The following is a 13,701-nucleotide window of genomic DNA, read 5'->3' on the forward strand; positions in this document are numbered from 1 at the left end:
AACTGTCCCCCTCTTACAATGCTGTGATTGCTAGTATCACTCAGCCCCCTGTGAATAGTAAACAGCCATCAGTGTGTTAATGATCCATTGTTAGGCTGATGGTCCTTCTTGATCATGTGATCAGCTGGTTTTGGTTGTCAGCAGCAAAACTGGTTGATCCACTCTGAGAAGGTGCTATTTAAGAGACTGAGCTGAAAACAGCACCTCAGACTGAAGAAGTCTCTCAGACGAGAGACGAAACGTTTCTACATTTTTTGTTGTTTTGCTTTGTTTTGTTTTTTTGAATGTCCAGAGGACCAGATTTAACTTTTTTAGATCCATCCATTTTCTTTACCCGCTCATTCCATTTTGGGTCACGGTGGTCACCGGTGCCCATGTCCAGCAATCACTGTGCGAGGGGCGGGGTACACCCTGGACGGGTCTCCAGTCCATCACAGGGACACGTAGAGACAAACGAGACAAACAACCATTCACTCTCCCACTCACACCTAGGGACAATTTAGAGTTACCAATCAGTCTAACATGCATGTTTTTGGTCTGTGGGAGGAAACTGGAGCACCTGGAGAAAACCCACACATGCATGGAGAGAACATGCAAACTCCACCCAGGAAGGCCCCTGGACCGGGGTTCTGTAGAACAATGGACTCTAAATGACCTTTGATCCGTCACAGATTGACGGACAGCAGCGGCTGCTCCTCTGAGGTCATTGCTGATGTCTTTCCATCCTGATGTTAATCAGCATCCCCTCTGAGATCCGCGTGCAGCAGGACTGGGACCAGTTGTTACTGTTTCTTGTTTCTTTTCAGATGTCAGAGACCAGAGAACGTGTTGCAGCTAAAGAACGTTTCACCCAGTCCAAGATCCTGAACCTAGAGACCCAGGTCAGCAGGACCACCTCAGAAACTGAAAAGCTGAAACGCAACAAGGAGGAGGTAAAGGTTTGAATCCTTGCCTGACTCCAGTTTTATGTCTTCAGGCATACAAAGTGTTGTTAAGCTGCGTGTTTCTGGTTCTCAGGTTGAGAGGCGGTACCAGAGCCGACTGCAGGACCTGAAGGACCGCCTGGAGCAGTCGGACAGCACCAACCGAAGTCTGCAGAACTACGTGCAGTTTCTTAAAGCATCATACGCCAAAGTTTTTGGTGATGTGGCCCTCAGTGGCTCTCTACGGGCCCCCTCACCCATCTGACTGCTTTACATGAAGAACCTGATCTATGAGGTGGAGACCAGAAGCAGAGCATCTGCTTGATTCTTCTCAGACTCAGTGAGCCTGTTGGTGCTTCTGTTTGCTCCTCGGTGTTTTTATCTGCTGTGCAGCAAAAAGTAAGGAAATTCATCAAAGGTGTTAAACTGAACTTATTTTGTACTTTTTATATAAACTAAACCACTTGATCTAACAAAGTAGAGTCAGGTCCTCTGGGCGGATTCTTCTTGTTGAAACGTTTCGTCTTTTACCAAAAGACTTCTTCAGTCTGAGGAGCTGCAACAAACTCAGTCTTATAAATAGCACCTTCTCATAGTGGATCAACCAGTTTGTTGTTGACGTCCAGAACCAGCTGTTCACATGATCAAGGAGCACCACCAGCCTAATGATTGATTGTTAGTGCTCTGATGGCTGTTTACTATTCACAGAGGGCTGAGTGATACTTGCAATAACAGCATTGTAAGAGGGGGACAGTTGAACCAGGAGGCCTCCACCCCTGTTTAATGATGGACGGCTTCTTTTCACAAAGATGGCCTCCTTTAGTTGGCTGTTTAGTTTCCCCGATGTAAGACTGATCACCCTCCTGATACTGAACAGCATACACAATATTACTCTGTTTGTGCCAGGGGACTGGATCTTTGGGATGAATCAGTCTTTGATGTATTTTGGGGTTTAAAAGCCACTGGGACGTTGTGTTTAGAAAATAAACGTCTCAGTTTCTCTGATACCCCCTCAACATACGGAATGAACACTGGTCTGGGTCTGGGTTCCTCCTTTTCACCTGATGGCTGACGAGTCCTGTTTGGGTTTCTTCTCTGCTACATCATCAGGCCAGGACTCTGCGGTCTACACTCATCTCCAGGCCAGCGGTCACTCTTTCAAGGATGAAGATGTTCACATCCTGGACAGAGAGGAACGATGGTTTGAGAGAGGAGTAAAGGAGGCCATCTTTGTGAAAAGAAACCGTCCACCATTAAACAGGGGCGGAGCCTCCAGGTTCAACTGTCCCCCTCTTACAATGCTGTGATTGCTAGTATCACTCAGCCCTCTGTGAATAGTAAACAGCCATCAGGTGCTAATGATCCATTGTTAGGCTGATGGTCCTTCTTGAGCATGTGAGCAGCTGGTTTTGGTTGTCAGCAGCAAACTGGTTGATCCACTCTAAGAAGGTGCTATTTAAGAGACTGAGCTGAAAACAGCACCTCAGACTGAGGAAGTCTCTTGGATGAGAGACGAAACGTTTCTAGAATTTTTTTTGCTTTGTTTTGCTTTTGTTTGTTTTTGAATGTCCAGAGGACCAGATTGAACTTTTTTGGAATTGACTTTCTAATGTTTTCTGACTTTATGGAGATGAATCTTTGGAGCATTCACAGTTTGTCTCTTTATAGCTACACCTCTAGAATACATATGGTTTACTAGTGATTTAACAATACGCTGGTTTACTAAAAACTCATGACGTAATTGCAACAGGAGAATAATTAGCAGGAGAAGAATAATGAACTCGTAACTTCTCTATTAGATTTATGCTCTGAGGGTGTATTTTTTTTACATTTCCATAGATATAAACGTGATCAGATGTTTGCAGCAGTCCAGAGTTCTTCTTCAGCTTGTGAACAGATCTGCTGAGCCTTGTGACGCAGGTCATCTGATGGTGTCATGGCCAAACTCTGGCAACACCAGTAAGCAACTTACAAGAGTTATTTACAGATACATGTCTCCTGGGAAACCTGCAGGAAAAATCTACTCAAAGAAATCTTGTTTAAATGAGTTCTGAACAAAGAATAAACTAAATAAAGGTGGTCAAAGTCAACTTGGCTGAATCTTTTATCTCAAATATGTTGGATTATTTATATTTTTGCAGTTTTCATAAATTGCTGCATTTACTTGTCTTTTGTGACTAAAATATCATCTTTACCTTTACCTTCCTGTGGGCCCACCACCTGTAAGAGGGGCCATAAAAGTCGGGTGCACGACTCCAGGGGCAGTGGCCGAGGACGAGGGCCTTGGTGCTCTGATCCTGGCTTACCAAAGCTGGCTCTTGGGACCTGGAACGTAACCTTTCCAGCGGGGAAGGGTCCTGATTTTGTGCATGAGGTTGAGATAGAGCTTAATTTGTAAACCGATCAATGCTGGAACGCAAATAGCGGGCGGGCTAGCAAGGGGGAGATCTGTTTTTATTTTTGTTCATAACTCTATTAGTAAACCTGAGAGTTACCGGTTTCAAGCCGGATCCTAGCAAACAGTTACCAGTCTGGAACAAACCCTGTCAAAATAAGAGTTCCCAGATCCTGTTCTGACAGGCTCAAATTAAGCACTAATTTAGAGGTACCGACTAGATAAAGTTCCGCTCACCTCGACACATGGCATGGGCTCGATAACCAATCTCCTTGAGAGGGGCTGGACCTTATTCAACTTTGGAATTGCCTATGGTGAGAGGTGCCGAGCTGGTGTGAGTCTAATTTTAGCCCCCTGACTTGGTGCCTGTGTGTTAGATGAAAGGGTAGCTTCACCGTGCCTTCGGGTGGGGGGATGGGCTCTGACAGTTGCTTGTGCCTACGCGCCTAACAACCGTTCAGAGTATCCAGCCTTCTTGTAGTCCTGAGAAGGGCTGCTGGAAGGTGTGCCAGCTGGGGACTCCTTTATTCTGCTGAGGAACTTCAATGTTCATGTGGGTAATGGCAGTGTTACTTGGAGGGGGCGTGACTGGGAGGAACGGCCTCTCTGATCTGAACTCGAGCAATGTTCTGTTGTTGGACCTCTTGTTCAAACATAAGGGTGTCCATATTAAGTGCACTTGGCACTAGGACATCCTGGGTCATAGAATGATGATTCATGTAGTGTCATCTGATTTGTGGCTGGTTTTTATGGACACTCAGGTGAAGAGAGGAGCTGAGCTGTCAACTCATTACCATCTGGTAGCGAGTTAGGTCAGATGGCGGGGGAATATGCTGGACAGACCCAGTAGATCCAAATGTCAAGTGAGGGTTTGCTAGGAAAATCTGGAAGAAGAACCTGTCAGAAAGATCTTCAACTCACACTTTTGGGAGAGCTTTAATTGCATCCCAGCTGAAGCAGGAGACATTTTGAGTACGAGTGGGGCATGTTCTGCGATTCTGTTGAGGCAGCTGCCTTGAACTGTAGCCATAAGGTTTTCAGTGCTTCTCACGGTAGCCATCCTTAAACTTGGTGGTGGACATCCCAGGTTAGGGAGTCTGTCAAGCTGAAGACGGAGTCCTTGTTGGCTGCTGGGACTCCAGAGGTCACTGAGGAGTAGTTGAGGTCCAAACGGTCCACAGCCTTGGCCGTTGCTAAGGCAAAAGCTTGAATGTGGAAGGAGTTCGGTGAAGACTTGGATAGAGACTCTCGGTTGGCTCCAAGGTGATTCTGACAAACCATCAGGCGGCTGAGCAGGGTAAAGCAGCTCTTTACTAAAACTGTGTTCAGTGAAGGTGGGGTACTGTTGACTTCAACCAGTGATGTCGTCGGGAGGTGGAAGGCATACTTCTCTGACCTTCTCCATCCCACTGGCATGTCTTCCATGGAGGATATTGAATTGGGGACTTCGGGATTTGTCTGTCCATAACTGTGGTAAAGAACTGATCCAGTCTTCCACGACCAGGACGGAACCCACATTGTTCCTTCTGGATCTGAGGCTCAACCAACGATCGGACTCACTTCTCCAGTAGCTCTGAATAGACCTTACAAGGGAGGCTAAGGAGAGTGATGCCCCTTATAATTGGAGCACAACCTCCAGTCCACCTTTTTGAACAAGGGAGCCACCACCCCAGTCTTTCAGTCTAGTTGCACTGCTCCCGATGTCCATGTGATGTTGCAAAGGTGTGCCAATCAAGAGAGCCCAACAACAACATCCAGAGCCTTAAGGAAATCAGGGTGAATCTCATCCATCCTTGGAGCCCTGCCGCCGCAAAGCTTTTTAACTACCTCGACAACATCAGCCCTCATTAGGGTCCTCGAGGGGTCATGGGAGTTTGCCAATCTAGTTTACATGTGTTTTGTGGACTTGGAGAAGGCTTTTGATTGTGTTCCTTGCGGTACACTGTGGGGGGTGCTCCGTGAATATGGGATTAGGGGCCCATTGCTACATGCTGTTCAGTCCCTATACAAGTGGTGTGAGAGTTTGGTTCACATTGCTGGTAGTAAGTCGGATCCCTTAAGGGTGGGAGTTGGACTTAGCCAGATTTGCCCATTGTCACCGATTCTGTTCATAATTTTTATGGACAGAATTTCTCGGCGCATCCAGGGTGCGGCGGAATTCTGGTTCTGTGACCTCAGGATTCCTTCTCTGCTCTTTGCAGTTAATATGATCCTGTTAGTGCCATTGTGCCATGATCTCCAGCTCTCACTGGAGTGGTTCACAGCCAAGTGTGAAGCAATGGGATTAGGGCTGAACAATTAATTGCATTTGCAATAATATTGCGATTTGATAAAACGCAATTTTTTTAATCGCAAAGGCTGTGATTTGACTGGTCACATGATCTGGTTATGTGACTTACAGGTGAGCGGAATGGAGCAAAGCAGAGCAGGTAGCAGGATAAGTCAACACTTCACTTTAACCAGTTGTACAATGGAGTCAGACTCAACAGAAGCTGATGCAGTTGAAAGTTTGGTACTGTCATGATTGGTGCTGGTGAACCCACTTGTGCAGATGAGGACTCAAGATTTATATATAAAAATAAAAGATTTATTAACAAAATAAAGAGAGCTGACAGGGCAGCAAAAACAAACAAGGATGGACAGGTGGTACTTACAAAACAGACAGGTCATCAACAGTGAGCAGTAGACAATGCCAGGACCACGACTAACACAGAGACACAGACTTATATAGAGGGAAACACCAATCAGACAAAGTGAAGGCACCTGTGAGTGATCACAGATGCCAGGAGGCAAAGACTGAAGACACAGGACATAAACACGACACAAGATGGGACTAGACACCAAAGAAACACAAACCCTATAGAGACATAAACAGAGGATCAGGGAAAAACAGACATGAACACAACACCAAGGAAAATCTACAACTCCTACAGTACCTCCCCCTCAAAGGGCATCTCCAGACATCCTAAAGCCCCCCCCCCCCCCCCCCACACACACACACACACACACACACAGACTTGGGTGGGAGGAGGGGGAAAAAAGGCCGGAGGGCATGAGAAAACACATGAGGGGACCAGGACAGGAAACATACACTAGGAAAAAACAAAAAGGGTCCATGTGGTCAACAGACCATCCCAAGGCAGACCCTGTCCAAAAACCCTGGGGCAGGTCAGGCGAGGAACTGGGATAAGGCGAGGAGCTTGGACAAGGCAGAGAACCACAGCGAGGCGAGGGACCAAGGCGAGGGACCAAGGCGAGGTGAGGGACCCAGGCAAGGCGTGGAACCCAGGCGAGGTGTGGAACCCAGGCAAAGCGTGGAACCCGGGCAAGACGTGGAACCCGGGCGAGACGTGGAACCTGGGCGAGGCGTGGAACCCAGGTGAAGCGCGGAATCCAGGTGAAGCGCGGAATCCAGGTGAAGCGCGGAATCCAGGTGAAGCGCGGAACTAAGGCGAGGAACCTGGATGAGGCGAGGCGTGGACCCGAGGCGAGGAATCTGTCTCTCCTTCCTGTCTTCTCAAACCAGCCGGTCAAAGCAGATGGCCGCTTGTCCTGAGCCTGGTTCTGCTGGAGGTTTCTTCTTTGTAAAAGGGAGTTTTTCCTTTCCACTGTTGCCACTGTGCTTGCTCAGGATGGGAGACTGCAATGAAGCCAAGATTCAACTTGTCTGCTGGCCTCCTTAGATAGAGAACTTTACTAATTGGCTTTTATGTATGTGAATGTTCCTGTAAAGTGCCCTGAGACAACTTTGTTGTGATTTGACGCTATATAAATGAACTGAATTTAATTTAATTTAATTTGGACGAGGCGAGGGACCTGGACGAGGCGAGGGACCTGGACGAGGCGAGGAACCTGGACAAGGTGAGGCGTGGACCCGAGGCGAGAAAACCCGAGGCAAGAAAACCCCAGGCGCTGCAGATGGCACAGAGACCTCCGTGAGCTTCGGCAGGGGCTGGCTCTGACTCCTCATCGGCAGGGGCTGGCTCAGACTCTGCTTAATTCAATTTCAATGCAATTCAGTTTATTTATATAGCACCAAATCACAACAAAGTTGCCTCAGGGCACTTTACAGGAACATTCACATGTACATAAAAGTCAATTTAAGAAGAAACCTCCAGCAGAACCAGGCTCAGGACAAGAGGCCATCTGCTTTGACTGACTGGTTTGAAAAGACAGGAAGGAGAAACAGACAAACATAGAATGGTAGGTCCAGATATAGGTCCAGGTGTATCTGAAAGACAAAAAAAAAAAACACATGTTAAGGATAGAAAAAATAATTACAAATACAAAACAGGTTGAGCAGAGTAACTAAAGACAGCAGCAGAGTGAAAATTGTGGTCAGTTTGCCCTCCAGCAGTCTAAACATAAACAGACGTTGTTTCCATGGTAACACTAACAGATGATAAGTGGTTAGTGAACATTTACATCTTGTCTCACGAAGTACAGTTCAGAATAGATACTGGTGCAAAATCCAATAATCTGACTTTAAACTGTTATCAGTCACTAAACTACAAGGGGAAGCTAAAGAGTTCCAAAATAGTGCATAGAACCTACTCAAATCACAGGATAAAGCCAATTGCTGCAGTCGACCTTTGTTGGATTTCATATTTTTATACCTTTTTATATTTCCTATCAAGCATTCAAATGTCATGTTATACAAAGTGTGTGTGGGTCTTTCTTCCAGGGTTGCACTATATTTATAAAAAATGTGTACTAATTCTAACTATTTTACCTTTACATATAATCTTATATTAGCTAATGATAATTTTACAAGTTCACATTTGATATATTACAAGCAATCAAATCATGCCAGATAGCAGACTGATTAACATAAATAAAGCTAGAACACATTTCTTTAATTTAGACTTAATATAGTTTGACTAAGTAAAATCCAACTAAAGCAAATAAACTAAAACAAGAAAAAGTATAAAAAGGGATCAAGTAAGAACACGCAAACATGAGTTAGATAATAATTAATAGTTATTAAACTTTTTAATACTAACGTCCTTCAGGGGGCGGGCTACACCAGTAACCATGGCAACTGAAGGGCTAAACCAATCAGAGGAGCTAGCTTTTTCAAGCTTTTATAAAAGCCGGAAATGACACACGCTCAGCGGGCATTTCCGGGGAAGACCAGACCGAGACGGTTCGTTCTTTAATGCTCCAAATATATGCATATATTTTACTCATGTAATTGTTTGTCTCTGAATATCTGTAACCCCTGTTTGTCAAATAAATCTTTTATACCGAGGGCGATGTCTCAGCTGTCTTGAACACGACGTGGTAACCAGCCACGACACCTTCCACTACAGTACTGTAGTGGAAAACGGTTCTCAGATCATTGAATTTTTATTAGTAATTTTATTCTGAAGGGGCACCACTTGCTTCTGGTTCTGAAGCAAGACAATTATTAATCAGACTCAGGGTGCATTCACACCAGCCCTGTTTAGTCCGCTTTAATCCAACTCTAGCTCGTTTTCCTAGAAAGTCCGGTTCGTTTAGGGAGGTGTGAACGCGCCATCGAACTCTGTCACGGAACAAAAAGGCGAACTCTGGCCTGGGCTAAAACCTAGGTCTCAGTCCGGTAGAAGAGAACTCCAGCGCGGTTCGAGTACAGTGTGAATGTAAACAGACCGAGCCCCGCTCCACAGGGTAAACAAACACACATTTCTCTGACCTTATATGGAGCCGTCAGCTGCCTTGTGTGAAAAACAATATTCTCCATGGTCTTCTTTCTCATCTTCTGCTCATGCTGTCCATTTTTGAAAAATGACAAAATATAACTCCTAAAACTGCTAAAACTTGATGCCACTTCGTTTTTATTTTTATTTACAGAAGAAGAAGAAGACGTGTCTTCAGAGGTTTTTGTGTCGTTTCTTTCAGTAGTTCTTGGTGCAGCGCCCCCACAGGCGAGCGGGGGAACAGGTTGGTTCAACAGGTTGGTTCAACAGGTTGACTCGACTGCACAGTGCAGTGTGAATGCAAACGCACCAGCTCAAATGTAACTAAATGTCATGAATATTGGTCCCGAACCGAGTCTACCGGACTATCTGGTGTGAAAACGACCTCAGTTTAATGAGTTATTTTCTCGTGTTTAAAGGGCATTCAAAATTAGTTAATACACACAGATATGCCAAAATAATGACAAATTTAGTGGATTTTATGTATTTTATTACAAAAATAATAATATGTGATATATCTGATGAAGATTATGCATAAAATGAATACACAAATTAATAACAAAATAGCTTTGTATCAAAGGTCTACTTGATTATTAAATTCAGTGTACCTTTTTATAAAAGGCAGAATTTTGGACTGGTTTTTGTGGTGTAGTTAAAATTGTGTCTAAATTAACTGTGGTGTATATCAAGCAATATTGTGAATGTATGATCACCAGAAAATGCGTTGAAGGGTCTCTCTCACCAGAATGAGCTGTCAGAATGTCCACAACTGCTTATAATGATACCAGCGAAGCCTGAGATGCTCTGGTGACTAAGAGGAGGATTGTGTCCTCAAAGGTCACCTATCATCTGTTGGAGGGACGAAGGTCCGGGCACTGGCTCTTTGAAGTCAGCTGGGATTCACCACTCTGCGGTGTGATGTTCTGGTTCCAAATCTCAGGTTAATGCCAGGTTCTCTCATCCTGAGACGTTTGCAGAAAAGCTTCTTCCCAGGACATCTCACTAGGAGGAAGTTGAAGTGGGTTGGTGTAGAAGGAGCGAAGTGGATGAAGAAGTGGTGTCGAAGTGTAGAAGTAGTGTAAAAGTAGTGTAGAAGTGAAACTTAACTGTCTGTGTGATATAGACTGACTTTTGTCCACACCTCAGAAGAGGGGCGGTCTTAAATCTTTATCATGTTTTATAAAATCACAGTCCATTTTCTCGGTCTGCCTTTAAAAGTCACACTTCTTTTAAAAGGAGAAAAATAAAACATGATTATCTTAAAGAGAGGTTACTTAAACAGACATTTTCAATAACAAACATTCAGTTGTTTCATGTGTTAATCTGCATGGGAAACCATCCTGGGAGTAATACTCCCTTTTTTGTTGATAAAAGTTCATCTCAGCAGATGTTTCACTTCAAGGTCGTTGAACCACAGCTCTCATTAAGACAATCTGTCCGTTTCCTGGGAAATGAGCTCATATTGAAAGTGGTTAACACTTTGACAAAGCTGAGTTGAACCCCTGTAAAATAAAGTCTGTTTGTTCCCAAGGGAATAGATGCATCTTATTTTAACAGTTTAAAACACAAAACACATGAATGATATCTGTTTAAGTTGAGGTGGTGTTCCCCTACAGTACAAACAGGGTAAACGCACAGCAGAGTATTAAATAGTGGACATTGCACAAAAGAATGTGTTCAGTGGCTCAACAACTGAGGCTTTTGGCCTAATTGCTAGACTCTAGACTGGTCTCTCTACAACAGGGGTGTCAAACTCACTTACAAAAGGGGGACAAAATTAAAACCTTTCTCAAACTAAGGACCAATTTCAGAAATTAAATTAACTCAAATCAGATACCCAACATATATTTTCTTAGTCACAGGTTCCTCCACAAGAGTTTGATTGGTCTCATTTGATGTCCTCTGTTGTGCTTTTGACATCATAATCAAAGATTACTGAAAAAAATTCAAGAGATAGAAGTATTTTACGTTTCACATATCATCATTCACATCCGGTAAGCTCATGGACAGCAGCTCCAACGGCTTCTCTGCAGTCTGAACATCAAACTGACGCGTTTTTCGAATCGGACTAAAGTTGGTCTATCCTCCAACCGAACTCGGTGTTCAGTGACTCAGAGAGCCAGACGGGACCGTCCAAAAAATTATTTTGGTCCAGGATTGGCCGCTCTCTCCTCACCGGTCACTCCGAGCGCAGCCTGCCAGCCAGGTGGCCTCGAGCGGGGAGTCGTTGTATGAAGGTCCAGTTTTTTTTCCTCTGGACCCCAACCGTACTTTTCATCCGGAACTTTGTGGTTCTGCTTGGTTCTGATCAGGATTGCTGTGTGGCATTTTGCTGACATTCTGTTGGACTGGCTCCTAGTTGGGTGTTTGCAGTTGGTCGTGGGTGAAGTGTCCCCGTGTTCCTGAACAGGACCAGAACCGAACAGAGTCAAGCTGTAGGGGAATTCGCCCCGAACAGAGCCAGTCTCAGTCTCAATGAACAGTCCTTTCCCTTTCATTTAAGGATCATCCACCCTCGCGGGATTTGCTGTTGGCCGCAGAGAAGCTTGACGGAACCGGACCAGAATCAGAACTGAGCTATGGACGGCTCCAGCTTCTCCGGTCAGTTCTCATCTTTGTTCGACTGGATGAAGTCTCTCATGCTGTGAAGCGCCGAGGAGCAGCTGCTCGAGGGAAACCCGGAGTTCTGCATTGGAGTTCTTCTGTCTTCTAACTCACCTGTATAAATTGGATCCTTGCGGGGCCACCGGTTCAAAGCTGGTCCGCTCAAGGTTTTTATTCCGGATCACGCTGTTGTCCTCTGTTGACCTGAAACGAGCTAGGACCATGCCTTTCATTTCAGGAAGATTTTCTGATAGCTCGCTTTCTGGCAATTCACTCTGCTATTTGCTGCAAATTATCTGTTTCTGCCTGTTGGTTCTGGACCAAGCTTCTGTTTCTCATGGGAGCATCCATCCATCTTCACAGGGGGGGCCGGAGCCCCCCTCAGCCCAACTCAAACTGCAGTTGGACCACCTCGTCGGATTTGTTTGCCCATTTGATTTGCGACGCTTTATGGTCTGAGACTTTTCTGCACCATTCATATTATTGTCATCTTTTTCAGATCTCTGATTATCTGGAGTCACTGAATCTTGTTAATACACCTGGATCTGCCCATCACTACAACTTTCACTGTTTTTAGGTTCTGAATGATTGCGTCTTCATTAATGTTTCTCATGGTGCTTTTATGGGGGCTAATTGTCACACTGTTAACTCCTGTAATTACACATCAGTCATGAAAAACTCAAAATGTCTGATAAATGTTACTGCGCTCAGGGATTCAGCCCAACCCTGGACCCCCCCACTCATGACAGCACACCAAATGACTTTAAAAACATGTCAGGACTTCATTTTCTGCATGTAAACGCAAGTAGCCTTCTGAAAAAATTTGATACCTTGAAAATTCTGGTCAGTTCTTCTGGGGCAGATGTAATCATCTCTGAAGCCTGGTTTAACTATTTATCGCTGTGATCATGAAAAAAAAAGGTGTGTGGGGAGGGGGGGGGGTGGAGTTGCTATTTACATCAGAGATTCTCTGGTTTCTAGTCTTGTGTCAGCTAAAACAATCCCAAACCAGTTTGAGGCCTTAGCTGTAAACATCACTTTGGAGGCCAGATCTTATCTGTAGTGGGTTTTTATCGGCCCCCCTCAGCAACACCTGAGGCTCTGTCCTCCCTGATAGAATTCCTTGGAAATTTAAAATTCAAAGATCTTTTTGGCAGGAGATTTCAACATTGACTTGGGGGCCGTTTACACGGTGCGTATTTTGAGTGCATCCGCAGCGTTTTCTCTGCGGTTCTGCTGATCATTTACACACCAGTGGCCCCCCCCTCTTTGAATCCGGAGGTTTCTGAACCCACCTTCCAGAGTGGAGGTTTTTCGCTGACCCCCCGCTGAGGCTTTGTGTTAAACCACATGCGTACATGCACAGACGCTATATTTCTGTCAACATGGCAGAGCTTTCAGAACCTCGACTGATGGAATATATTTTAATCTCGTAGTTAATCTACGTGAGATTCTAGGTGCTGTGACCGACTTCTGTGTTGGAAGAGACACAGTCTGATCCAGTTCTAATGTCGCCGTTTATACACATCTCACGCTGCACTATAACATAAATGTGCTAAAGTTAATTTAATAACAGTATTTATGTTAGTGTGATATATAATGAAGCTCTGAGCTAAATGAACCTATCTGGACATTATGTAATTCAAATTTAAAATTTTGCTTAACATATAGCGTGAATACAAAAGTGTTCTATTAACGGGTGTACCCAGAATGAAAGGACTGAGACAAAACAGAGACCAGGACTAAATACTAATTTACAGTGTTTATTTACAAAGTGGAATATTAAAGTGACATCATGTGAAGGTGTTGGTTCTCCTGTGGGGCAGAGGGAGCAGTGAGTAGATGGTTTGGATTTTAGTAGAACTCCGGTGATGGGTTTTCTTACTGGAGATGGTCGAGGTTGGAGCAGAGATAGGGTACCAAACAATGTCCAGAGCGTAGAGCAGAGTAATCCAAACCAGGCAGGCGAGTGGTGGTGGCACAGAGCAGCTGAAGGAATGCAGGAGGATGAGAATCTCAAAGGTTTTCACAGCAGAGTGGTAGGACAGCAGGTGAACTCTGGGAATGCAGACAGACATGAGGCATTAATAATCATAGG

General features: G+C 44.7%; 1 protein-coding gene across 1 annotated transcript in view; it reads left to right on the forward strand.

Moving 5' to 3' along the window:
• The window catches only part of odf2a (outer dense fiber of sperm tails 2a), a 40,096-nt gene extending 38,908 nt beyond the window's left edge, over nt 1–1,188 (forward strand). The window contains exons 14-15 of the mRNA XM_037692526.1: nt 807–932; nt 1,018–1,188. Coding sequence (XP_037548454.1) covers nt 807–932; nt 1,018–1,188 — 297 coding nt within the window. The remainder of the gene's footprint in view (nt 1–806; nt 933–1,017) is intronic.
• Nucleotides 1,189–13,701: the final 12,513 nt, after the last annotated feature.

Source organism: Nematolebias whitei, chromosome 18 (assembly GCF_014905685.2).
Source record: "Nematolebias whitei isolate Nwh7 chromosome 18, NemWhi1, whole genome shotgun sequence".
In the NCBI taxonomy this organism is placed as follows: domain Eukaryota; kingdom Metazoa; phylum Chordata; class Actinopteri; order Cyprinodontiformes; family Rivulidae; genus Nematolebias; species Nematolebias whitei.